General features: G+C 31.2%; 3 protein-coding genes across 5 annotated transcripts; 2 read left to right on the top strand and 1 right to left on the bottom strand.

Moving 5' to 3' along the window:
* Nucleotides 1-2,555: 2,555 nt before the first annotated feature.
* On the top strand, nt 2,556-9,966 carry LOC100788780 (3-phosphoinositide-dependent protein kinase 2). The gene is made up of 11 exons (XM_003536250.5): nt 2,556-3,283; nt 4,329-4,509; nt 4,671-4,723; nt 6,269-6,370; nt 6,445-6,553; nt 6,641-6,719; nt 7,049-7,214; nt 8,160-8,294; nt 8,425-8,588; nt 9,019-9,241; nt 9,566-9,966. The coding sequence occupies exons 1-11, from the start codon at nt 3,104-3,106 to the stop codon at nt 9,647-9,649; spliced, it is 1,476 nt and encodes a 491-aa protein (XP_003536298.1). The 5' UTR covers nt 2,556-3,103; the 3' UTR covers nt 9,650-9,966.
* Nucleotides 9,967-12,211: 2,245 nt separating this feature from the next.
* LOC100788252 (probable phytol kinase 1, chloroplastic) lies at nt 12,212-14,774 on the bottom strand. Of its 3 annotated transcripts, none has more exons than NM_001252846.2 (6): nt 14,426-14,774; nt 13,461-13,528; nt 13,222-13,353; nt 12,980-13,095; nt 12,766-12,880; nt 12,212-12,561 (listed from the first exon to the last, which is right to left on the bottom strand). In NM_001252846.2, exons 1-6 carry the CDS (start codon nt 14,714-14,716, stop codon nt 12,375-12,377), a joined length of 909 nt encoding a protein of 302 aa, NP_001239775.1. In that variant the 5' UTR covers nt 14,717-14,774; the 3' UTR covers nt 12,212-12,374. The 3 variants fall into 3 exon arrangements, with proteins under 3 accessions (NP_001239775.1, XP_006588440.1, XP_006588439.1); XM_006588377.2 differs by having other exon boundaries at nt 12,239-12,561; nt 13,461-13,820; nt 14,426-14,563; XM_006588376.3 differs by having other exon boundaries at nt 12,239-12,561; nt 13,461-13,827; nt 14,426-14,561.
* A 7,001-nt stretch (nt 14,775-21,775) lies between these two features.
* On the top strand, nt 21,776-27,913 carry LOC102661230 (putative F-box/LRR-repeat protein At5g54820). The gene is made up of 6 exons (XM_006590126.4): nt 21,776-22,720; nt 23,012-23,185; nt 23,282-23,572; nt 26,941-27,115; nt 27,194-27,329; nt 27,769-27,913. Exons 1-6 carry the CDS (start codon nt 21,776-21,778, stop codon nt 27,911-27,913), a joined length of 1,866 nt encoding a protein of 621 aa, XP_006590189.3.

Genomic DNA, 27,913 nt, shown 5'->3' with positions numbered 1-27,913 from the left:
TTTCCAAGCCTGTAAATGGTGGCTTTCATTTGTTCTTAGATTGACGTTGGTTTTTGGTTTAAGGGGGGATGAATATGAAATATGACAGATGGGCAATAAAGGACAAAATAGACCAGAAAGTTACGGCATATTGATAGTTTGATCTCTCGTAATATTAACTACGTTGCCATGACCCTTTTGACAAATACCGTTTAAAACTTAGAAAATCAACCCTCCCTTTTGAGGGAATTGAAGGTGCATGAATACTTGTGATATCCGGAAGTATAAACAAAATAAATAAAAAAAATTAGAAAGGCTTTTTTGGAAGTATAAAAAGAATTAGTATATTTTGAAAAGACCTTTTTGGAATAGGGTCAAGTATTACACCTCTTTATCATTCATGACTCCGTTTGCGTTTTCTTACTTACATCAGGGTTGTCGGCGGGTGTTGGGTGATTGTGGGAGTGGTGTTTGAGTCGAAGGTGGTATTGAGTGGAGATAGAGCTTGCTTGGGAGAGGTAGGAGTATTTCTGCCCTTCAGATTTTTTTTTTGGGATAAAAGTAAACTTCAACATATGTATTACTGTGATAATCCTTTTAAAAAAATAAACTAAGTGATAATTATACCAGAAAAAAAAGTCATAAAAATAGTCATTTTGGTGAACATGCGGTTATATCAATTGAATAGTTTTTAACTTAAAAAGAAAACAATCACCATTCAAGTTATACTATTTAACAAGGAAGAATGTTGCCCGATAATAGTATCAATATTTTGGGTGAAATCATTACGTTTTTTTTCTCTCTCTCTCTATATAGAGGGTGAAATCATAAGAAAAGCAACACTGTATTAAACATAAAAAATTAACCACCATTACAATTTTCATTAATTTTTTTACACCTTTACAACTTTTGAAGTTTCCCCCTCTCTCATTTCCATTAGATTTTTTGATCTGTGGCAAAGATATAAAGGGGACTGTATACAAAACGTAAATTTAACATTTTTTTGAAAGGCCTAATGTAATAGAAAAGATCAATACTAAAAGTAATAGTGTGTGACTGTGCCAAAATAGAAGTGCGACATTTTATATATATTATATAAGGTCACACACAAACCGGGTTAGGTGGCCAGATCCCAACAAAAAAAACATAAGCAATACTTTTTTATAATTGAAATAGAGTCGTGTGATTGCCCGTTCGAATAAGTTCAAGTAAAAAATCAGTGTGATTCACTACAAAACTGACTATCTCTATAATTATCATAGTTTTTTTTTAAATTAAAAGATATTTAGGATATTTTATTTTACATCCAACTAATTTTCTTTGATCAAATTGTCTTATTTTAAGATAAAGTGATATTTTTAGGTATATTTAACGTTGCTAAAGTCAAAAATTCGAATCTCAAATTTTGATAAAAGAACAACCTGTGTGAACAATTTTAAAATTATTATTGTTATTGAAATTATTATCTATTTTTTATTATTCCTTTTACTTATCTTACTTCTCTATTTATTATTCATTTCACCTTTAATTTTTCAATGTAAATATATAAAATAATTAGAAATAAAATAAAGTACAATTAATAAAATAGAACTCATTGTTAATTGTTTTTAATTTTCAAAAATAATAAATATTTTTCCCTAAAACATTGAGACTTAAAAAGAAAGCAAAGGAAACTCCCGTTTCAATCAACAAAGCATACATTTGGATTCCGCATGGGTTATAACATTTTTTTATTATCATAAAAAACAATGTAACAATTAGATTGTGGCAATCTTCAATAAAATAAAATAAAACAGTTTGCGGCAATTATTAAAATCGAACATGTAATAAATCCACGAGACTTTAGTTTCAGTTCAACTATTTAAAATTCGATATCTGAAACTAGAACCGAAATCTAGAACGAATATATTATGCTCAAGTTATAAGTATTCTTTAAAATATTGAATATTCACCGATTTTTTTTACCGAAATATTTACCAAATCAAGCTTTTTATTTATTTATTTTTATGTTAAGAAATCCATTCATTAGGAAAAGGAGGCCAATGGGTGACAAGCTTGCTAGCTTAGCTTTTCTGTTCAAGGATATGTACTGGGTGGAAGAGGTTCCACACCCATTGTACCAAATCTAGTTCTTACGTTAAAAAATATATATAAAAATAATTAACTACATAAAAGTTAGATAAGGAGTACTATTTAATTTAAAGACTACTCTCTCCATCACGCTAACTATTAAAAGTGGCTGTAGTTAACATCATTCAATTGTATATATTTAATTTTTTTTTCAAATTAACTTTTATTAGAATTTGATATAAAAATAACAAAAAATATTAAAAATAAAATCCAATTAAAAAATATATTTTAGGAATGCTGATATTAAATAAGATAAAATTAGTTGATAATTTGTTTATATGTAAGACCAACTTTCTTTTGTTTATATTTAAGATCGGTGAGAATATTTAAAAAATAAAAATACTTTAAAATAAAATTAACAATTAATTTAATTTTTTATTTACGAAAGCTGTGGAGTGTGGATTTATTCTAAATATAGTGGTGTGAGTATTGTTACGTTATTGGTAATGATAAGTGGAAATGCAGTCAAAAGGGTCAAAGAATTGAATCCAATGTTGGAATTGGCATTGGAAAGAGGACAGTGACAACAGAAAAGCATGAAATTGCACAAAAGGCTTTTATAATGATATGCATTCCCTTCCCAATTCCCATGACAGGTGTTCTGTTTGCCTTGTTCCTGATTTAAGCCATAATAGCCACAAAGAGAGAGAGAAAGAAGGCATGAGAAAATGAATGAATGATCTCCATCATCATTCCCTTCCCCATGTGATGTGCCACTCCTCTCTCTAGGGTTTTCAATCCCCCAATTTCAATCGCAGCCCAACCCAAAGCTTTTCCACCTTTCCCATTCATTCGCACAATTCCCTTCGCCCTTTTCCTTTTCGGCCAAAAGGGTCTCCGGCGCTTCGCCTCTCTTTGACCGTTCCGGGCTCGCCTCCCCAGGCCTCTTGAGAGAGAGAGAAAACTGCTTTTCTAGAGAGAGAAAGTCACCATGGGAATGTAGAGTGGAGCTTCTTCCCTTGTTGCTGTTGTTGTTGTTGTTGGTGACCGAGCAATGTTGGAAATGGAGAAGGATTTTGATTCCAAGCTGAAGATTCAGGGGAATTCCTCATCTTCCAATGGTGCTGGGAATGTACAGAGATCCAAAAGCTTTGCTTTTAGGGCACCCCAGGAGAATTACACTATCCAGGACTTTGAATTGGGCAAGATCTATGGTGTTGGCTCTTATTCTAAGGTCTCACACATGGACTTTTGTTGTTTTCGTTTTGTGGGTTGATATTGGCTTACCTTTTTTTCTTTTGTATGTGTGTGTGTGCAATGTTTTGATGGATAATACATGGATCCTGTAAATAATGTTGGCATTGTAGTTCTGTTACTAAGACATGTTGGATGTTGGTTGCCTGTTGGATAATCATTGATGCTTATTATGTAGTAGAGATCATTGGGCAATATTGTCATCCTTGCTGCTATCTATTGTTATGAAGCACCGTTTGGTATCTTCATTTGGGAATTTTGATCTGCTAGGGTGATTATTCTTTGATATTTTGTCATGAATGGCTGCTAAATTCCACCCCTTCCCATTCTCTCTGATTTTTACTCAATAGGAAAGCATTCTACATTTTTCTGAGCTATCTATTGTTTGTTGATAGCCCTTATGGTATTGTGAATTATATTCAAAGATTCAGCTTCAGAAATTAAGCCATTTTGTTTCTAAACAAATGGATCCTTGAGATTATCTTTGATTTAATTAATGAGAATTACATAAGTTGTAGAGCTGGAAGTAAAAGAAATAATAGGCTGTAGGAAATGAAGCGAACTGAAGGAACAATTGGCTTGATTGTGTGGGGGGTTTACCCTGCTGGAACTGATATGAAACCACTAATGCATAAAATCGGCAATATGTTCTCCCTTTGAGTGTACTATTGTGATGCTTTACTTCTTTTATGGGGAATTCCACCCTGCTTCTGGCTTGCCATTAGTAGTGTGAAATTCCCCATTCTTTTCCTCAACATAGTACTTATTTAAACTGCGTTGATCTCAAATACGAGTATGTGACATCTTACTGAAAACATATATTTTTCCCCCTTTTTCTACTTTTATGTGATATCATATACTGCCTTTGCTTCTGTCTGTCTGGCTCCCTACACTTTCTCTGTCTCATAATTTGTTCCATTTTGGGACTTTTTTTTCCCCTCTGTTATATATGCTGAACAGTTGTTTGAGTGGATTTATCTACTCTTGTAAATTATCACCAAATATCTTTCTTCTTATGTTTAAAGGTTGTGAGGGCAAAGAAGAAGGACACTGGAATTGTGTACGCATTGAAGATCATGGACAAAAAATTTATTACCAAAGAGAACAAAACAGCTTATGTGAAGTTGGAACGCATTGTGCTAGATCAATTGGATCATCCAGGCATTGTGCGGTTATATTTCACATTTCAAGACTCATTTTCTCTATGTAAGTATTCGTAGGTGTATTTTACCTTTACACTTGCTTATGCTCTGACTTACTCCTCTCTGATACCTTTTCAACTCTAGCTTTTGCTCACCTTGTTTGCCAAGTTGGTTTATATTTATTTTGACGTTATTTTTTCCCCTTTTTCTTTTACATCGGTGAAGACATGGCACTTGAATCCTGTGAAGGTGGAGAACTTTTTGATCAAATAACCAGGGTAAGCTAACATAAAACTTCAAGGCACATAGAACATGCGCTGGGGTATACATAATTTGTTTGAAAAAATCTTATAGAACATGTGCTGAAGGTGTTAGTCCTGCACTACCCAAGTTTAGTCCTATGTTAGGTCTTAGTATTAAATTTTAAAACAATGATATTTACTTTGATTTTGTTATGCTCTTTATACTTTTCCATAATTTCTTTTAACATAGGCTTTTCTAAGATTCAGGATAACTTAGTGTTGTCTTTTTGATGATTTGATCAATTCTTTGAATACACATAAGTGAACATTTTGAAAATGAAGGATGTTTGCACTTCACCTTTTGAAGCTTCTTGAAATAACAATAAACTTAGTTTTTTGCCTAGACCTACTGTTCACTCAATTTTTCCTGATTGACTAATCCCCATTCTAATTCTTTTAGCAGAACATTCATTCGAACATTAAAATGAACCATGGTTAATGCTAAGTATATGAGATGACATATCTTTAGATTAAAGATTTATACCCATGCAGTGTGGTGCCATGGTCAACCCCCCTTCCCATTAATAATATTGTTTCACCAGGTGCATTTGTTCTCTCATCAGAGAATACTTAATTTCATCAGAGAATTGTCAATCCTTTTTTTAGTTTAGTATCTTCAATCTTATTTAGCAAGTATGAAGCTGTGAGCATCTAAAACATTGACTTAAATTGAGTATTTTACAGTCTGAACTCCTGTCTTCGCCCTTTTACCCCCACCTAAAATAGACTATTTTACACTTTACAATGTGAAGCTATGTTTGGTTTTTCGTTTGGAGAGCTCTTAACTCAGTTTGGAGAGTAAACTCATTTGGGTAACATGTTTGGTTACTTCCAAAAGTATGTGTTTACAATCAAGCATCCTTGTGACAAGGGCATATTTCCTTTGAGAAATTGCAATACCTGCCTGGTATTGAGCCACTTCATTTTCAAGAAAGTATTGCAATTTCCCTAAATCTTTGGTTAGAAAGTGCTTGAATAAGTGTTGCTTTAGGTCCTTAATGTCAATATCAATATCATCTACATACACCACAGAATAAATAAGTTCATTCAAAGATGAGCATCTAATTGAAGACTTGCAAAAAGTTTGCAGTGCTAAATAGTATTCATAAATGCACTATTTTTTAGAAAGGTATCAAACTCTGATTCCCGTATCAGCTGAATTAATAACCATTGCCCCCCTTACCCTCAGTTCAATCAAAATGTTACTTTTGTACTGTCATATTTTCTGTATCATCGTTCATCAGCTGTGTCAGGGTACTCTTAAGAATCTGTGTACTCTCAGTACTGTTAGGAACATGGAAGTTGTTAATTTGTAAGCTAGTATCTTTGTGCATGCTTGTTACTGCATGATATCTACTAGCAAGCTTTTCTGGTTTCTGTGTCAGGGACTCTCTTTAGAAGCTATTTTGTACTTTTAGTACTTTTTGGGATATGGAAGTTGTTAATTTGTAAGCTAGTAACTTTCTGCATGCTTGTTACTGCATGATATCTACTAGCAACCTTTCTGATTTCTATGTGCAGAAAGGTCGTCTATCAGAGAATGAGGCACGATTCTATGCAGCTGAAGTTATCGATGCTCTTGAATACATACATAATTTGGGAGTCATACATCGTGATATTAAGGTAGTTCTGTGGCATGATTATACTGCATCATTGCCATATATGGCCATGTGAATATTAAATTTCTTCAACTGCAGCCAGAGAACTTATTACTTACCGCTGAAGGACATATTAAAATAGCCGATTTTGGGAGTGTGAAGCCTATGCAGGATAGCCAAATAACTGTCCTTCCAAATGCAGCATCAGGTAAATAGAAGCAATGTTGAAGCTGCTTTTATAAGTTTTCTTTTATATAGTATTTATATATATTTTTTATTTTTGTATTTTTTCTAGATGACAAAGCCTGCACTTTTGTGGGAACAGCTGCTTATGTTCCTCCAGAGGTTCTTAATTCCTCTCCAGCAACTTTTGGGTAGGGACTAAATTACCAATGTAATACAGATGAATTCTGTTATGATAATATTATTTTTTATGGCCCCATCATGATGTTAGCTCTCTTTTGAATATAGTCATTCATTTTTATCCAAAACAACTATTGTTTCTTGTGCCAGTTTTCCATCTATATAGATTTTTCACTTCAGTTTGTTTTTTTTCTTTCAAAATCATGGGTTATTTTTGACAATTCACATGTTAAGTTTGCTCATGCACCGAGTTTCTTCATTTCTTTTGTTTCATACCAGGTCCCTATATAATAACTTTTCTTCTGTGTTTTGTTTCCCCCCCTCAAATATATCACAACAGAAATGACCTTTGGGCACTTGGCTGCACATTATACCAAATGCTTTCTGGAACTTCCCCTTTTAAAGACGCAAGTGAATGGCTTATTTTTCAAAGAATTATAGCAAGAGAACTTAGATTTCCAGATTACTTTTCTGACGAAGCAAGAGACCTTATTGACCGCCTGTTGGTTAGTATTATATGACCGTGCACTTAGAAATCCCAGCATATCATGTTCTATATAATTTTTATGCATTGCTAATTGTTTAAAAGAAATATCCCTTTTCTATTTTTGTGAATTAATTGGCTACTCCTTAAATTGACATATTGAGATCATAAAGCAGTGTAACGTCCAGGATTAAGGTGTTTCATTTCTGACCTTCTTGAAGGACAGTGTTGTGAGACGGAGATGAATTTTGCAATTTTGATTTTTTCTGTTGATTTGGGAGTAGTACCAATGGTCAATTTCATTCCTCTAACCAGTACCCATTGATTTCTATTGGTTGTCGAGCTTGGAACTTTTTTGTAGTTGTTTTATTCACTTTCATTTATTCCAAGGTACTTCTGATACCTTGGAAATCTAGCCTTTGAAAATGCTAGGTCACTTGGGATGGGGGTGGGAGTGATGGATCACATTGGTGCATGGTGTGAATAATAACAGGAAGCAGGAAGTTATACTTGTAGGCTATTGGATAACAGACATAGGGTGCATTTGATGCAACATTGAAGGACAAGTGAACAACACAAGCAGAACAACTGAGTTTAAGAAGCTGAGCCTTGACACTACTTTTGTTGTCTATTGTATGGTAGTAGTTGATGCACAACACTAGTGCTTCAGCTTTTAGAAAGTCAAAAACACCCCAGCAATTTTTTTCCCTAGAAGAATACTACCATGCATGAAAATTGAAAAGACATCATGTTTTCTAAAGTACTTGACTGCATATTAATCAAACTTATCAAGGTATGGTAATAAAAACATTATAGTAGATAAACATGAAAAAATATCACATTGATTGGTAATGTTAAAATTCCTTTAATGTATGTATGACAACGATTTTAGTGTGCTTTAAGATGCATGCTGTGGGTTATTAATTTGTGAAATTTTAATTTTAATAGCAATGCAATTTTGATGCAGGATTTGGACCCCAGCAGGAGACCAGGTGCTGGACCTGATGGTTATGCTATTTTAAAAAGTCACCCATTTTTCAAGGGGGTTGACTGGGATAACTTGAGGGCACAAATTCCTCCAAAACTTGCTCCAGAACCTGGGGTACGACTTCCATTCCTTTGCTCTTTGAAATGTTATTTATGGAGAATAAGAAAAGGAACCGTCATTTCTTATCCTTTTTATTTGTTGATGAACATAAAGTTTCTAACTCTTGTGTAATTTTCACTTGTAGACTCAGTCGCCTGCGTCTGATGATGTTCATGACTCATCGTGGAGTCCTTCTCACATTGGGGATGGTTCTGCAGCTTCGGTTAGACAACCTGACGGTGCTACATCTTCTGAGGGGACTGGTCACATAACTAGGCTAGCTTCAATTGATTCCTTCGATTCAAAATGGTTTGCAAAGCTTCCTTTTTTATTAGTATGATTTTGCATCTAATCATATTCTAGTGATGGGCAATTGGTATAATGTGTTCACTTCAAAGAACTGTATGGATTTATTTATCCTTTTGGAATACATAAGTGGGGAATGACTATGTTAGTTTTAATGTTCAGTTGCTTTGCTCATCCTTAAGACAAAAAATAACAGCCACGTTGAGGTCTCATTTGATCTAATGATATTAATTTACATAGATGTTTGATTATAATTTCGTAATAATCTCTCCCTGGTACGGTATTTAGAGAAGTTGCATGCTCATATAGAGATAAAAGTTCGTTCCCACTCACAATCAGAAAAATAACATTTAGAAAAAAATTAAAAATAAAGACAACAGTGCCACTCCATGTTTACCTTGTCAAACTGTCAAAATTTATGCTCATCTTACAGGCAGCAATTTTTGGAACCTGGGGAATCTGTTCTTATGATCTCTATGGTGAAGAAATTACAAAAACTAACAAGCAAGAAGGTGCAACTCATCCTTACCAACAAACCAAAGCTGATCTATGTAGACCCATCAAAGCTAATTGTGAAGGGAAATATAATATGGTCTGATAATCCAAATGATTTAAGCATCCAAGTGGCTAGTCCATCAAATTTCAAGATTTGCACAGTAAGTTTTCTTTTCTTCACCGGTTCTTGTTATACAATTTGCACAAATTTATAAATGTAGAAAACAGTACGTGTGAGAGTTCAAAGTCAGATTCCAAGATGGCCATGCTAATAGTTGAAACATTTAAGTACGTAACACCTTAGCAAACAGCATGACCTGAAAAGGGCTTTGATGTAAAAAAAATTCTTGCTATATTTTAAGTGATTTTCCATAACTTGCAATACCCCCCTAGCACTCACTTGTATAAATTCAACTTCTTAATCCTATCATATTTTGAGTTGTTTCAAACTTCTATTTTTCTTATTAAATAATGTAATGGTGCAGCCTAAAAAGGTAATGTCGTTTGAGGACGCAAAGCAAAGAGCATGGCAGTGGAAAAAGGCTATTGAAGGACTTCAAAACCGGTGAATTTATTCTGGTTTTGTGAACATATTCTTTTAGATATCCTCTTTATTGTTCAGCAAGAGGGATAAAACAGTTGACTGCCCAACAATCAATTATTCATTAAAAGAAAACAAATTCGCAGATTTTGCTGAAGCTGGTTCTAGCTAATTCCTCAACACAGCTTAATTTTGTGATGAGTTCTTCCATCCTCTTTCATGCTTCGAAGGGACGATAAAATGTGGAAGTTCTAATTGTAGCTATGTCTGAGGATGGACCCAATACTTTGTAAGAAAAAAAATGGTTTTTTAATTATATATTAAATATTATGAGTTGGAAGATGATATCATTCTAGTTGTCATAATGTATGAATCATTGAATTGCTCAACTTTATTGTTTCTTCAGCCCGTGGTTAAACAGTGAAACCATCTTGAAATTTCAAATGGATAATTTGGCCCTTGGCTATCTGTAAATAATATAGGTGTAATCTGGCAATTCTATGTAGTTTTAGGCATTGAATAGAAATGTGTTGCTTCTTAACAAGCAAATTAGAGTGCATTTAGTAAGCTCTGCTGTAAAAGTACATCTCATAAAGTCAATCACTATTTATTTGTTGTGCTGAGATAATGTGTCTAGAATCTAAATAATGAACCACATGCAATGAAGAGAAACACTCTGTTGCACTTGTAACCCATCAAAATTTGCTTCAAGTGTGGTCCAGATTGCAGATGAAGCAAGACTATATACATTAATTAGTCGTTCCACTGTCCTTGGACTTGCCATCAATATTGGTGTATTCTGATAACCAATGGGGGCACACAAATTTTATTGCACCCAATGTGAATATGACACTTCCTTTCTACCAACATAATTATACCTAAAAGTCTGGTGGTGAATTAATTGAGGTACCAAAAACGATTAATAAGGACCTTTTTTTCCTTTGGCAAGATATTTTGCATAATTAAGAGACTAATTGTTAGTCTCAGAATGATTGGTAGGAAAAGATATTAAGTTTTTATTGAAGTGACTGCCACATGTATCATCCAAAGTTTTAAGTCGCTTTCAACTTTTACGTCAATTACAATGTGGATGTATTTAGCTTCATTATTGAAGTCACAGAACATTAAGGCTTGGAAATTTTATCATTTAATTTTTATTATTTTATAAATTTTATTAATTAAATTTTATTTTCAGAATTTTATCACCTAAGTTTTAATTCTTATATATTTTACCACCACTTACGTGTTACAAAAGAAAACTCAAAGATAAAATAAAATGATGATTACCCAATGTGATGGTAAAATATAAAAAAAAATCAGATAATGAAATTAGGGATGTTTATGGGTTACGGAATTGATTAAAATCGTTCATGTACGGGTTGAATTACGAGTTTAGATTTATAGATCCGATCAAAATTAAAACGGACATATAATTTTTTTAGAATTATTTAAATATGGATAATACGGTTTCGTTGGAACTACAAGTGTTGAAACCTAAGTGTCAGGATTACTAGTGTTGGAGTTCCTTAAGGTATTATTTTAAGGTTTAGGGTTTGATTTTAAATACGGCTAATATTGGGACTTTTGAATTACAAGTGTTGAGATGACTAGTGTTGTAATTTCTTAAGGTATTACTTTCATGTACATTTTTATTCGTTTTATCTTTTATCATATTTATTTTTTCTGTCATGTTTATAATATTAATGGATCATATTTTGTTCATTTATTTCGACAAATCTGATTGCAACAAATCTAGTTGTAATATATCTAATTGTAGCGAAACTTATTGCAAAAAATTAGTTTATAAAAAATAATTGTAATTCAAACTATTATAGTAAATCTTCTTGAATAATTTTTTGTTTTAATTTGTATTAATTTATTTTAGAATATTATGTTAATGATATTAAATGAATCAATTTTACTACTTTCAGACATTTGATAATATTGTGTTAATTGTATTAGATATTTGAATAAATCATAATATAAAATATTAGTTCTAAGAAAAAAAGATCAAATTTAAATGGATGATTCATTGATCTGAACTAAACCAAATCGAATGAGCTGAATTAGACTGAGTTTCAAAAAAAAATTATGAAAATCGAACCGAATCAACCGATCAAATTTGATTGAATTTGATTTTGAATTTGACCAAAATCGAATTAGGTAAAATTTACAAAATTATAAAGTTGGTACTAAAATTTGTAAAAAACAAAAACTTAATGATAAAATTCACAATATAATAAAAGTTTAATGGTAAAATTTAGCATAGAAAGGATATTTGGAGTATATTCCAAGACCCCACTTTGGAGGGACTGAGTCCAAACGGGACGAGACAAATGCAAAATTGCCATTGCACAATCAATTCCCTGCCATGAAAAATCTGCTTTCGTACATCAATCATAATAATTAGTCTTATTTTAAGCCACTAGTTTGGATCCAATTCTTGGGTTTGGAAGTAATTTTCGAGGAGACTAGGTATCAATTGTGTTAGACTACCGTGCGTTTTTTATTATAATTTTGTGTGCTAAATTCTTACAAATCCTATACCAATAAAAAAAACAACAGATATTTATCGTGTTAATTAAAACACCAACACAACAAAATACTTGACCCATTCTTTATGCTATAAAATTTTCACTAATTTCTTTACAAGGAACAAACTAAATTTCATATTGTCGCACTAGCAGGAAAAAATTGGATAGGGAAGGCAAGTAAGACATTACAGGGGAACTAGACCAGTAGACTCCTAAGAGTTAATGATGGAAAGTGAAAAATGCCACTGCCATGGTAGCTAGTGGAACAGAAATGTTGTCATCTACTACCTTAGTAATGGGAAGAGACTCCACCAATGTTGCCACGAAAGAAATAAAAGCAACTCTGGGCAGAGTGCTTGCCCAATCCAACTGCACATGTCCTAAAACTGAATAGTAGTAGAGCATCCTACAAGCAATAATAATAATATCAAAAGCATCACGTCAAATCAAATCTACTTGAAACAAAATATTTTCCCATTTTACATGTAAATTTAGTTCATATATCCTGCCATAAAGATAGGAATAAGACTGAAGCTGATCAATAAGCCAATTTCCTTATGTGTAAAAAACGGAAAGTTGTGTTGAAAAGTTGGATAAGATTGTAACACACCCTATTGAAACCAAGAATCCAAAGACAAGCATAGACATGCTACCGGCTAAACTCTTATGTTCATTGTAGGGAATCTTCATGGACCCATATCTTCTACCAATGATATCAGCTATGCCTGCAAAACCATCAAGTTCAACGCTGAATAAACAAAGCAGAAAAATCATATATTAGATAGGAATATAGAGAGGAAAGTGTGTATTTATTGTTATATTACCATCCCCTGCACACATCATTGCCAAGGAGATCACACCAATTGGAGACTCACGCCAGAACACAAGAGCAGATAAAATCAGTATCAGAACATAATAAAGGGGACCCCTTAGCAATTCTCTGCAGGCACATGAATGAACATTTAATGCCCAGACAGACCAAAATTTGCAGTTTTTGAACAACACCTCCCATGAGCAAATAAAACCAAACCAAGTTGACAAAAATAGAATGAAGACATTTATTTACAGTGGATCTCCTTCTCTGGTGACGGATTTGATGAGTCCCTCATCAGAAGCCAGTGAGAGACCATTGACCAAAAGCCTCAAGCAATTGACGAGAGGAACAAAAGCGGCAAAGTAGCGAGCCTTAGGGGAGTTGCTATCCTAGCATTAACATCAAAACATTCAAACAAAGCAGCAGCAGCAGCAGCAATCAATGCATTGCAGTTCACACACCTTCCTCGTATGAAACATAAAATGGGGTACCTGAAAATAGGCCAAGAAACCAGAAAAAGCAAGCCAGATAATATATGGACCAGCTTTCTGCTCAGACCCTGCCCAATCAATTTTCGCAAACCCAGTGAGTCAGTCACATCATAGCCTAGCACCAACACACAAATCAAAAAACAAGAACCAAAACACAAATTGAAACCAGCAGATAAACATCCTAGGTTTGCAAAAGGATACATTTTGTTACTTATACTTAAATTTCGATTGGAATGACTGCCACAACAATTTCAATGCCAGTCATAGGGGAACTAATCACCTCCCAACAATGATTAATGATTTCTCCATATGCACCCGTCGGATTCAAAGTCTTAATCACATGCTTAAGGAGTCGAAGTCCTAATCACTTGAATTAGTCATTGTTAGTAGAGTATGATTAGAGTAATTTCTTCACAAATATTTGAAGAAAAAATATATATAAAAATAAAATGAATTGTGATTTTCTTGTAAACTAAAATTAATTTAACTTTATTTTGTGGATGTGCTCTTGTTACGAATAATATCTTTAATATTATGACTTTGTTAATGAAGTGAATCTTGTATAATATTTGTTTTATTATGGTAAACCTTCAATTCAATTTAGACGTGTTGATCATAAATCTTTTTAATCATATTTATTTTTGTTCTTATTTACTTAGTTTCCGGTTAAGTACATCGTACTACTATCTAGTGTTACAATTATACGAAAATAATTATACTACCAATTTTCAAGACTTACCCGTGCATACGTGCGTACGATACTAAACTAGTTTATAGAAACAGTGTCATATAAGTTAATTTTAGATCACGAAAAATAAAATTAGATTTATTTTATTTTGTATTTATTTTTCCTTATAATTGTTCAAGAAAAAATTTATCCAAATAAAACTTGGAAAACAGATTCAGTTTTGGAAACTGTGTAAGTGCATGCAAGCATTGAAGAAACTATATATATATAGTTGTACCTGTTGGAGGATGTTTCTCCGAGTGAGTTCGTCAAAGGCACGGACGAGGGCGTAACCGCCGCCAAGAACGCCGACGGTGGCTCCGGCATTGTAGAGCAGATCTTCTGCTCCGGCGCCGGGGACAACAAAGCGCGGCAACCTTTGATCCAAGCGGACAGCTGGCGGCACGCCGGGAGAACACAGAAACCGCACAGTGTGGTTTGTTGTTGGGCTGTTCCGGGTGGTGGTGGTCGGCGGCGCACGGTGGTGGACGGCGGAGAAGACAAGTAGGTGAGAGGATAAGAGCGTCATGATTCAAAAGAGGACAGCAAAAATAACGAGGAGAGATGGGATAACCTCTTTTGTATGTATATATTTTTTTGGTGAATTCTTTTTTATGTATATTTATTTCAGCTTCATTTGAATATACTTTTCGATACTAATTTTACTATCAGAAAGAGGATTATTACAATAAAAAGTTTTACTTCATTTCATCACAAATTATTAATAAATTTATTAATTTTTAAAATAATTATTTTAAAATAATTCAAACAATAATTTATAATTAAATATAAGATTATTCTAAATGAACGATGATTAAACTCTTGTAATTAATCTCCTCTTGCATGTTTCATACCAATAAAAAAACAAATATAAAATAATTAAATTAGATGTACTCTCAATGCTCGCAACTTACAAATTGCGGAGTACTGTACATAGTGAGGAATAGACTTTCAGTTTTTTATATACTTTTTATATTTTTTTTTATCGGAAGCACGTATTATACTGTAATTAATTAACTTTTTCATCTTTTAAATTTTTATATTTTATATATTTGATCTTTTTAAAATTTCATTTTTAATATATTTTCTTTTAAATTAATCTGAATTAAATTTTAATAATTATTTAAAAGAAAAACATCATTGGTTAAGACTAATATTATATTATGATAAAAAATATTAATTTAACAATATAATTTATACATTAAAGATATTTATTTATAATAAATTTAAGTATATAAAATAAATATTTATTATGTACAATACACAGATATTAATTACTACAAAGTTTACATGCAGCGCATATCAAATTATTTTTTAATTAAAATTAGAATTTTTATTAATTGAGAATGACGCAGTTATTTAGAAAAAAAATAAAAATAACATAAAAGTATTGTGCATGTGTTTTTTCCTTTAAATTATACCGTGATTCTATTCTACTAAAATTTACAATATACTTTGGCTGATTTATTCATTATAAATGCACTTTTTCCTTTGTAAATGGCTTTTTCTTTTTAACTGAATCAGCAAAATTTGTCAAGCTAAGTGCCCATTTAGTCAAAACTACAGGTGTCTTATTAGCTTGGAATAAAAATTATTAAACAAGGAATGAAATTGACACATGACTACATAAATATCAATTAATAGGAAGAAAATATATGAAAGATAATAGTATTAAAAATATGTGTTACTATCATTTGCTGTGTTTACTATATTTGTTTTATAAAAATCTCATATAATGATGGGAATGCTTTGTCTTGTTTTTTGGAACACTTGATTTGTTGAAAATATTATTTTAAGATTGTTCTGTGGAAAAAACAGTGAGTATCTGAGGCACATCGGATTTTATTACTTCCACCTGTTCCATGGGGTCCACAAATTAAGTGGATCAAAATAGATGACATGATAGTAATAATAAATTGCTTTCATCTATATGGTGTGGTTCACATATTAAAAATGGCAGTGTTTTTACTAGGTATTAACCGCCATTTACGGAGTATGTCAGGCTCATTATATCATGTCATTTGTTTATTAAAATAAAGCAGAAGCAGGTGCCCACGTCCTCCTGTGACGCCATTTTCTGATGCTCATTCATTTATGGTGTATTTGGTTTGATGACAAAAATAGGATAATAGAAATAAGAGATATAAAATGATATATTGTATTGCTTGCTTTAAGAAAAATAATATTTTGTGTCAAAGAAAATTAAATTTTTTATTTCGTAGACAAAAAAAATTGATTTTACTACAACATGGAGTTTTTTATATATAAATTTATATACTTTCTTCAAAATCACATAAACCAATCGAAATCTTCCCATCTCCATCTTTTGGTAACTTATTTTGGTCTTTGCAACCAAACACAACCTTAATCTTTACCCCCACCTAGCCTTCCATGAATTATTTTTCTCAGATTTCCATTAGGTTGTGTACCAGCTAAAAATAGCACACTTTCAGGGTTATTTTGGACTTTTGAAGTTTTCTTAAAGATATTTTTTGGAATGAAATTTTAGAGAAAAAAAACATGATATATACTATGATTATGATTTTAACCTATTCTAAATAAATGTTCACGGATTAGATTAGATTCATCTTGAAAAGAAAAATTATTTGATCCATTCCAATTTAATTTAAAATAATTGGGATTGGATCTGTTTTTATTTTTTTAACATCCTATTTTTTTTGTATATCCTTTATTTACAAAAATAAATTAGTATTTTATTTTAACTTACTATTATTTTTCCTTGGTTTTTCACGGGTTTTTTTTTCTTCAAAAACAATTTTCTTTGAGACACAACCAGACATTAAAGGTAACTTGATTGAAGATTATAAAAAAAAGTTTTTTTTTATTATGGGCAAATGTTAGTGGGGAGTATTCAATATTTCTCCTTCCTTCTTTTTTTCTTCATTCTTTTTCAATTATCGAATCAACCTTAAATCTCATGAGATTATAAAAGTAATAATTGTGATGTACATATGTTTTAAATCTCATGAGATAATAAAAGAAGTAATTATGATGTACACATGTTTTATATTACCGATTCATATAATAAAAGATGGTATATGGTTATTCAAGAAAGAAGACTGAATGTTAGAATTAAGGAGTCTAATTCAAATGATTGGGTAGTGTAGGTGAGTTGTTATAAATTTTCTGATACTTAAGTTAGATACCTATGTATGGATAAAAAAAGTATCTATGTTAATAATGAGATTGATGAATTGAGCTTCTGAAATTTACTAGATTCGTTCTTTCTAATCAATGTACTTACATAAGGTGTGTAGGAAGTGTAGTGTTGCTCAGTTGGGGGAGTGGAGAGATGGTGCGTGAGTGTGGATATGATTAAGGTCCTGCAATTGCAGTATATATTTAGTGAGGAATTCTGTGCAGCAGTTGGTTTTCTCGAGGAAGGAAGTTTTAGTTCGAAGCTCAGTCGATGATGATTCACAGAATAGGAAGTTTGATGCTATTTGGTGGTGATAATTTCCTCATGATCATCCATTCTAGGTTTTCGTTTATTTCTGGTTTATTATGGTACTTAGATCAGCTCTTTGGACCTGTTTCTGGGTTTGGAGAGTTGCTCTTATTACTATCTTTTTTAAATACTTTGTAATTTGTTGTTTATGCATGTCTTGGTTACAGCTTGTAGCCTCTTGACTAGTTACCTATATAGATGGTTCCTTTTGCCTTTTCAAAAAAAAAAAAAAATCATCATGAAGGAATATGAGAAAATGTCTTCACATGAACTATAAATAAAGGTAAATTTATTTTCTAATCAAGTTTGTATTTATATTTTAATTATGTTTATTTATCATATTTGTTTACCTTGTTTTATTTTATTATCTTAACAGGCACACGAAGAATCCTCACTTGATCATAAGCCTTGCTTTGGATGCCTAACTATCATTACCAATATTCTTAGATGCGTTATTCAATTATCAAGCGATCAAGTATTTTTATCCTTTTTATATGTTTTCATTAACTTGATCCAATAAGCAATATTAATGAGATACAGTTTTATATTGTTTCTGTATTTGAGTCAAATCACTATTGGTATATTATGGAAGAATTTTAATTGCAATGCTATTTAAAAGAAAACATATTTTAAAGAATTTTATTCAAAGAGAAAAAAAATTTAAGTAATTAAACATGAGGCTTAAAAATTTAAAAACTTATCATAAAATATTTTTAATATAAAATATTCTAGTCTGAATAAAAATTGAAAATAATTAATAATTTGAGAATTTTTTAATAATATAAATATAAGTATATTAAATAATAGTAGAATCGCATGTTAGAACAAATTTTATATAATAAAAAGCTCATATTTATAGAAGAAGACTCAAATTCACAATATAGGAATTGATATATAGATTCATAGTAAGTAAGCAATATGTAATAATTGGTTTAATGTTTTCTATAAATACTAAATTTATTATGACACGTTTGGTATCAAATTAATGAAAATGAAATAAAATAATGACAAACAGTTGACATTGGACAAATTAAATGATCTATACAAAAATAAAATAATTTTATGAATTCACTTAAAATACATTGAATGTTTAAAATTTTTTATATTGTCACTAAATTATAAATTACTTTAAATGATAAAATTATTGACTTTTATATTTATTTTTAAATTCATAATTTATACATTTTCTAATTAGTTAACACGATAAAACAATTTACACAAATAATGCGTCAAAATTAAACTTTAATTTTATTGTGTAGAAATTCAACACGAGTATCTAATAAAATATAATTATGTGCAAAATGTGTATTTTATCCGTAACCAAATTATTAAACTACTTATTGAGTTTCCACATAATATATTCGATTGCAATGTGTTGCTATGCAGATCAGAAGAAACATGTGACGGAGAAACTTGATGAATCTAGTTAACCTTATCTAATCCAATTCTAATGTATTTGACAGGGTTTGTTGGTCATTTGAAATATTCTCTTCGTTCTTATTTATATATGTTTTGAATTTTTTTTTATAATTAAGATTTATTTCAATTCTGATCTTGTGTATTAATTATTTTTTATTAAAATATATTGAATTACCTTTTTCTTTCTCCTATGCAGATGAGAAGATGAATCCCATCAAATTAAAGTTAACAATAAATTTAGAAATTTTGTATAATCATCAACAAATTTAATATTAATAATTAATTTACTTGATAACAATAAATTTATCTTAAATTTATAATTATTTTCAGAACTATCTTTTGTTATTAATACTTTCCACTCCTGTTGTCAATATATTGTTTTTTCCAACGAGAACATTCCTAATATAAAAATAATTAATTTAAAATATTATAGACTGAGTCTTAAGGGTGGGAAAGCATGTTGGCCGTCCCAAGTTTCATGTATGATTCAAAGTGTGTCAGTTTGATCCAATCTTTATCGGATTGGATAATTGGTCCGTCAAAATTAAAATATTAAAAAAGTTAAGTTACAAATATATGTTAATTAATTTTATCTTTTATAAATATTAAATAATAAATACTTACTAAAAAAATTAAATGTATTACCTTAAATTTTAAATAATAATTTATTTAGACAAAAAGTAAATTAATTAACAATTAATAAATACATACCAAAATAAATATTAAATTGTTTTTTAATAAAAAAGGGTTGACTGATTGGTTTGTTTCACTTTTTTCTCAATCAATTTTTGAACCAACCAAAACGGAACAGGTTGAAGGTTTGAAAATTTCAACTTAGCTAGCTAGAAAAAGATCAAAACGAGTTAACAGAAAGGATTCAACTCGTTTTACCATTCCTATTAAATCTTCTAAATAGGACCGTGAGATTAAACAACTTAACCCAATCAATTTCGGTCCTCAATATTCTAGAACTTGACACTGACCTGACTTTGGTGGTCAATATATTTATTTTTAATTATTTTACTTCTTATTCTTACAGCACACAAAGACATCTACACACTCAAACCCTTTGTCCTAAAATCCTCTTTCCCAAACTCAGATATCTTGTCACCATATTTTTTTCTTTTTTGCCATCTCACATCATAGGCAAGACCACCAAGACCCCTTTTATCTTTTATGATTTATCTGTCAAAATTCACATCCCTTTGTACTCCTGCACAACAAAGCCCTAATTTCATCCGCATCTAGGTTTTCATCCTTCTTCTGGTATATTCAAACCTATAAGTCAAAATCAATGATTTTAGGTTGATAGTTGTTGTGTTTGACTTATTTTGAGTTGTATTTCATGACTTATGTCAATAATTATGGGTAAACTTACATTTAGGTTTGGGTTGATTTGAATTTGATTTGATATTTCTTGTTAGATTTAATTTGGTTTAATTTAGAGTGAATTAAAATGACATCACTTGTGTTCTTCAAAAATTAGGCACAATTCCCCTATGTCATATCAAATTTGTATTTTCAAGTGCATCGATCTTCATCGATCTAAGTTTAATTGTGCCCCATGTATCTTCAATGATGCTTTCACATTTGGGGTTTAAGAACTTAGTCAATTGATTGATGTACACTATTCTTAGCAAAATCTAGATTTAGCACACGTTAGGGTGGAAGTGGTAGAAGAGGGCTCCTAGACTTCACATGTCGACTTTAATAGGTCCCTTTGTCAAGAGGATCGGCTTGTATATAATAGCTGGGGGGGAGCTTGTAGATGATGTTAGAGATAAACTGTAGCTTATAGATGATACTAGAAGATAATCATACATTGCAGGTAATGTGTGACTTTGTAAATACTGCCAATAGATAAATATATTTAAATATATTCAAATATTACTAGGTTAGAGATGACTTGTTAGTTGGGGAGCATGACTGGTAAGGATAGAGGATCTAACACATGTATCTGAGTGTCATGTAAGATGTCACATATATTTTATGGGTCTTGAACAATACATACACGAGTATGAGTTTTAGGTATGTGAGTGTCATGTAAGATGTCAATGTCATGTATGAGTAATACTATCTCTATGTTTTTTTTTCTTATAATAAACAAGTGATAGAGTAAAAATATTTTTTTTTAGTTTCTTAATTAGTGTGTGAAGGACTAAAAAATTAGATACACCAAAAGATTGAAAATCAAAATTGAATGTAAGTGTAGTTTTAATTAACAATCAAATCTGGACTTTCTATTTGAATTTAAGAACAACTATTTAATCCTCTTATTTCTCATAATAAAATACTACTCTCATATGATATCCTTAAATTGTTGATTTTTAAAATGGATTTATTAAGATAGAATCAGTACAATGTTTTAAAAAAATCAATTCTAAATATAATATTATGTAATATAGATATAGAAACATAATTCTTTGGGAACACATAATAGCTATTTAGTTAAAAATAATAATTAAATACCTTCAATGTTTCCTATGAGAAAGATTTATCCTCCTGAACATGTTTCATTTAACATGATCCAGAGCATTTTATCCAATAATATGAGAAAACTAATACAAGTCTTGTGTAATTTTGATTTTGCAGGAGACAAGGCCTCACCAAAATTCTGTTGAAACGCGTCCTCCAAAAAGTTGCACTTGCTCACTTTTGCCTTCGATTTCTTACAATTCATTCATTCATACATATATAGCCATGGCATGGATAAGAAGGAAAGCAGACAAGACCTCTTTGCTGCCTGAAATTGTTTTAATCACAATCGTTTCGTTTCTTCCATTTAAAGAGGCTGTAAGGACAAGCATCTTGTCCAAGAGGTGGTCGAAAATTTGGCTTTCAACAAAGAACATAGAGTTCAACGAACTCTTCTTTCTTAACCCTCCTGAAACTGATGCCACCAAACAATTACAGAGAAGGACACTTTTCTTCGACTTCATCACCCACTTCATGGACAACTACCGTGTCATCAACACAGTGGACAAGTTTTCTCTCAAGGTTTCAAACCCTGAAAGTTGTGCTGACATTATAGAACGTTGTGTTGCATTTGCTACTGAGCGTGGGGTTAAAGAGTTAAGGCTTGATTTCTCTGACCCAACATGGGAGGAGAATGAGGATGATGATAATGACCATCATGATGCTTTGTTTCAATTGCCAAACCATGTTTACAGGCATGCATCCCTTGAGGCTTTGGAGTTGTATGCTTGTGGTTTTGCCATGCCTGATATGTGCAACCTTGTGGAACTCAAGGATGTTTCTTTTGGGTGGATTGAAATGAGTACTAACACTGTTAAGACTCTATTATCCACTCTTGGGAAACTTGAGAACTTGAGTATGAAGAAATGTTGGAATTTGGAACATTTTGATATGCGTACTCAAGAAGTTGGATTAAGAAGATTGGTCATAGATAAGTGTCATTTTGTCATCTCTGATTACGTGGATTTGAGGGCGCCAAATCTTAAGTTTCTCAAATATTCTGGAAAATTGGGGATTTTTGAAGTAAAAGCACTCCCTGAGGTCGTACAAGAAGCACAACTGGACTTCACTCCTATGCCCAAATTTGAAGAATATGGGGATGAACTTTGTCAATTATTACTCGATCTCAGTGGTGTTCGTGTTCTTACAGTTTGCAGTTTCTTACTTCAGGTACGTACTTTTCTTTCTCTTTTTTAAATGGGAAATATATGAATTAACATCCACCCAGTTTAGTTTAGTATGGATGGGGTGGAAGAAAGAAAATGATAGGAAGGAAATCAAAAGATGCTGAAAATAATGAAAATTTTTTCGGGTATAACTTGGTGTTGTCTACAAATTAAGAGAGAAAGGAAGAAATAATTGATAAGATGTTTTATTTCTTTTTCTTTGGTATTGTTAGAAACTAGATTATTTTTTTTAAGTATTTGTTTTCATTTTTAAATGCATGGCAAAAAAAAAAAGGCTCTTCCTACTGGAGAAGAACAGATGCGTATGCAGCACGATATGGAGGTGAGGCATTTGCTCGTGAATACTGATTTGGATAATCAAGAACTGTTTGGATTTGTGTTGCTTCTTAGCAGTTGTGTTTATTTGGAGAAACTCACGTTGGACATAGGCCAAGGAAAAATCTATGATGTGAGTCAATTACTTTTGATTTTATTATATATACGACTCTATGGAACATGTGTTGATATGTTTTATATATATAATATATGGTTGTGTATATTTCAGGAACATGTTAAGCCCTATCCTTTCGACTTTGCGAAATTCTGTTGTGACCAATACGCAATTTTTGAATGCGTAAAAGACAATCTAAAGGTGGTGGAGATAAATGGATCCCGAGCGAGCAAGAATGAATTGCGTTTGTGCTTCTATCTGATCCAAGTTGGCTGTGTCTTGGAGAAACTTATTATCAATCTAGCGAAGGAAGAGGGTAATGAAATGTTGGAAATAGAGCGCCATGAACGTGCAAGCTTGTTATTCGATGTTCCAAAGGCTTCAAAGAATTTACAGATATGGATTGTATGAGAATATAATTCATTTGCCAGCAATTCCTTTTTTGTTGTATCGTTTGAATGATATGGAGAGAGACATATATATGTATTATTCATGCAACTAAGACTTCTGTTTTAAAACCATATGGATAATGATTATATATTTTTACTCAACATGTGTGCTATAAAATAGTATCTCTTTCCAACTAAATTTTGATGCATTGTTTGAAATTTGAAATTAATTAAGCACAATCCACCACCTGCGGCTGCGGATGGATTCGAGGCGTGTTAGTTTGAATATAATTTTGTATTCAATACTTATTGCTGTAATAAATTAAGTATTAGATTGAAAGTTATGAATAATCTCTCTCCCTCAATAAAATGATAAAATATCTCTATAGGGAACTAGAGGAGGGACGAACTAGCTTCAGGATGTTTGAGGTGGGTGGGAAAATTATCTGCATTTCATAACAATTGTAAACATCATCAATTTTTCCAGTTTTTGGGTTGCTTGCATTGCCTGCACTAAGGAGTATAACTCTATAAGGAAATGATCGAGGCAATCCATAGGGTATTCTATGATTTGGACCAATTAATTTGGAGTGTTGGTTTTGCTTTTGGTTATGTATCTAACTTTATATATATATATATATATATATATATCATGAGAAAATTGTAGTTGCATTGTTATTTTGTTTTATTTTTTGGCAGAAAAAAATTTAATACATCAACTGTAATTGGAATCGATCTACTGAATCTAGAACGTCAAATACCGATCCTTTTTCTATTAGTGTTTAAAAATTCATCAATTAATTTCTTAATGAATAAGTAGTAAGTATTGCATTGCTATGTGAGTTTCTACATTGGAGTTAATATATATATATATATATATATTAATCAACTGTAGGAAAAAAAAGAGTAAAATTAGAAATAAATAAAAAATAATTTTGGAATATAAAAAATTAAAGATTTGAGCAAAAAAAATATTTTTAATTTAAAAATAAAAATTACAGTAATTAATCTTGAGATTTAAAAATATAAAAACTTAGCATAATTTTTTTAATACAAAATATTCTAGTGTAAAGAAAAATTTGAGAATGATTAATGATTTGATTTTTTTTAATAATATAAATGTAAGAGTATTAAATAATAGTAGAATCGCATGTCACAAAAAGAAAGAATATAACAAAAAAAACCTCGTATTTATAAAAGAAGACTCAAATTCACAATATAGGAAATGATATAATAGATTCACAAATAGGTAAGCAATATTTTTAATTGGTTTAATGTTATTATATAAATAATAAATATATTATTGACATTTGGTGTAAAATTAAACGATTGAGAATGGAACAAAACAATGAAAAATAATTTCAATAAGATAAATGATCTATAATAGTAGAATAAATAAAATAGATTCAAAGTATAAATATTTTTATCTATTATCCAATTATGAATTTTTATATATAATAATAATAATACTAAAATTGTTAAATTTTATAATAATTATTTAAAAGTCATAATTTATGTATTTTATAATTAGTTGACACAATAAAACTCTTTAAAACGATAATCCATCAAAATCGCTCTAATATGACAAAATTTTATTATGTATCACGTGTATTTTATCCATAACAAAATTAATGTGTGAAATTACCATAAAATATTAAATTGAACTATTCTATTATTCAAATTAGGGGTAATATGGGTTGGACAACCTAACATTAATCCAACCCGAATATATTAAAAGACTTGGTTTGAACAAGTTTGCAAGTTATCTCTCATTGGTGAAATAAACAACTTGAACTATTCAATTTAGGTTACGATTTCAACTAATAGAACTTGATCTCCGATCCAACTTGGTGGTAAATAAATTTATCACTATTGTAATTATTATTATTGTTTTACTTTGTTATTCTTGCAACAGACAAACACAGACACACACATACTTAAACCCTTTGTCCTCAATTTCTCTCACAAAGTCGCAAACATCTTGTTGCCATATTTTTGTGCCTCGTTGCCTTTTAGGCTACACCACCACAAATCACTCTTTCATCACTGTCTTTTACCCTCTATTATATTCTTTGAAGTAATGAAACAACCCTTCTTTTTTTATATTTCTTTCCTTTTGTCTCTTACATCTTTTATGTAAAATTTCCTTACAGATATATTCACAATTGTGAGCATCACAGATTAACCAATTCTTCAATAATTTCTTTTTCTTCTCATTAAATTTTGAATTGTTATGGATTAGAGTTATGCTTTTGTTTATTTCATTAAGCTTGTGAAATGTTTCTCAATCAAATTTCTTGTGAAAAGAAAGAAAGCAAAATGGTGTGATAAAAATACTGAGATTATGTTGAAAGTGTGTATAGAAAAGGTGAATGCTGGAAATAAACCTCACAACCACTTCACTAAGCTTGGATGGGCAAATATTGCAGAAAAGTTCAATAAGGCAACAAATTTGAGATATGAATTTAAACAATTCAGAAATTGGTGGAATTCTTTGAAAAAGAATGGCAATTATGGGCTAAGCTTATTGGGAAGGACACAGGTCTTGATTGAGATGAGAAGAAGAAAACCATTGCTTCTAGTGATGAATGGTGGGAAACCAAAATTAAGGTATGCATTATTCAAGGAAAATAGAGTTTTTGTGGAGACCAATCTTTTTTTCTTCTTTTTTTCCACATGTTCACTATCATATTATAATTTATCTTCTTTTCTGCTTGCTAAACATTGTTATTACTCTAACTTGATTCATTTTATGATGTTGCGTCGTTTATTTGGTTCTCGGATTGTTTAGTGATTATGTTATCTCTGAAATTGGATAGATGTGATTGTTCCATGTAGTATTTGATACGAAGGATGGAATCCTGTTTTAGAAACTGCAGAGTGAGTAAATGGTGTTCTTGAATCTATTCTCATTCTCAAATCAATTTAAATCTATTTCTACTATATAAGTTATCAGTTAAAAAAATAATTAAACCCTTTGGTTATATTTGTTTGGTTTGATATTAACATTTTAGTAAAAAACTGTTCCTAGAAATCTTCAGTTATGCTTGTGATAAATGATGAGTGAACGTACATGTTAGGTTGGAGGGTTCGATATGTAACTTTGATACCAGATAGTCAGATACAGCTTCAGGAATAGAGAAATATTTTTAGTATAAAAATTGAAAGTGTGAACTCCCTGGACCAACCCAAATCAGATGAGAAAAACTCAGCAGTTGTGTCTTTGGATTCATTCCCCCTCCTCCTCCCTATTAACTAATTATATAATATGGTGAAACCAAAAGCAACAAAAGCAAAAGCAGGATGATGCTGATAGAAAAACTTGCCATATTTTTCTTCCACAACTCTATTCCTTTTAGTGCTGCTAAATCCATGTATTATCAGGATATGGTGGATGCTGTAGCTCAGTGTGGGGTAGGCTATAAAGCAGCAAGTTATGAGAAATTAAGATCTACTCTTTTGGAAAAAGTGAAAGCTGATATTCACAGTGATTACAAAAAATACAGAGATGAGGGGAAAGAAACAGGATGCACAGTCTTATGTGATAACTGGTCTGATGGTAGGACTGGATCACTTGCTGTGTTTTCTATTGCATGCCCAAATGGAACGTTGTTCTTGAATTAAGTTGATGTTTCAGGTCATGAAGATGATAGTGCTTATTTGTTTGAGCTTCTGGAGTCAGTTGTGCTGGAAGTTGGTGTTGAAAATGTTGTTCAGGTTATAATAGATGCTAGTGCTGGTTATGTTTGTGCTGGAAGGCTTCTCATAGCGAGGTATAGTTTTTTGTTTTGGTCTTCTTGTGTTGCTTATTGTATTGATAAGATGTTAGAGGATATTGGTAGACAAGATTGGATAAGCACAGTCCTGGAAGAGGCAAAGACAAACACACAGTACACTTATAGTCATGCTTGGATATTGAATATAATGAGAAAGTTCACAAGAGGGAAGGAATTAATCAGGCCAAAAATTTCTAGATTTCTCACTAATTTCCTTTCCTTGAGATCTATAGTGATGCAGGAGGATAATTTAAAACATATGTTTTCTCATTCAGAATGGTTCTCTTCCATATATAGCAGACGTCCAGATGCACAAGCCATTAAGTCATTGCTATATTCAGATAGATTTTGGAAGTTTTCTATTAAATAATAATAAAGATGTAGTTTCGTTTTGACTTGTTAAAGTATCAGATGAAAGTATATGCTTTCTGTGTAGATTCTTGCATCCAGATAAAGTGGTGCTGCCAGATAAAGCAACAAATTTTGCTGTTCTGATTTTTTGTAGGCTCGGTTTAGTAGTGTTAGGGGGTGAAGAACTGCTTTTAGAGAAGGTTTTTTGGCATATGTGGAGATGTGTTTGA

Source organism: Glycine max, chromosome 10 (assembly GCF_000004515.6).
Source record: "Glycine max cultivar Williams 82 chromosome 10, Glycine_max_v4.0, whole genome shotgun sequence".
In the NCBI taxonomy this organism is placed as follows: Eukaryota; Viridiplantae; Streptophyta; class Magnoliopsida; order Fabales; family Fabaceae; genus Glycine; species Glycine max.
Note: the sequence above shows the minus strand (reverse complement) of the source record. Positions and strands in the feature narration are given on the sequence as shown.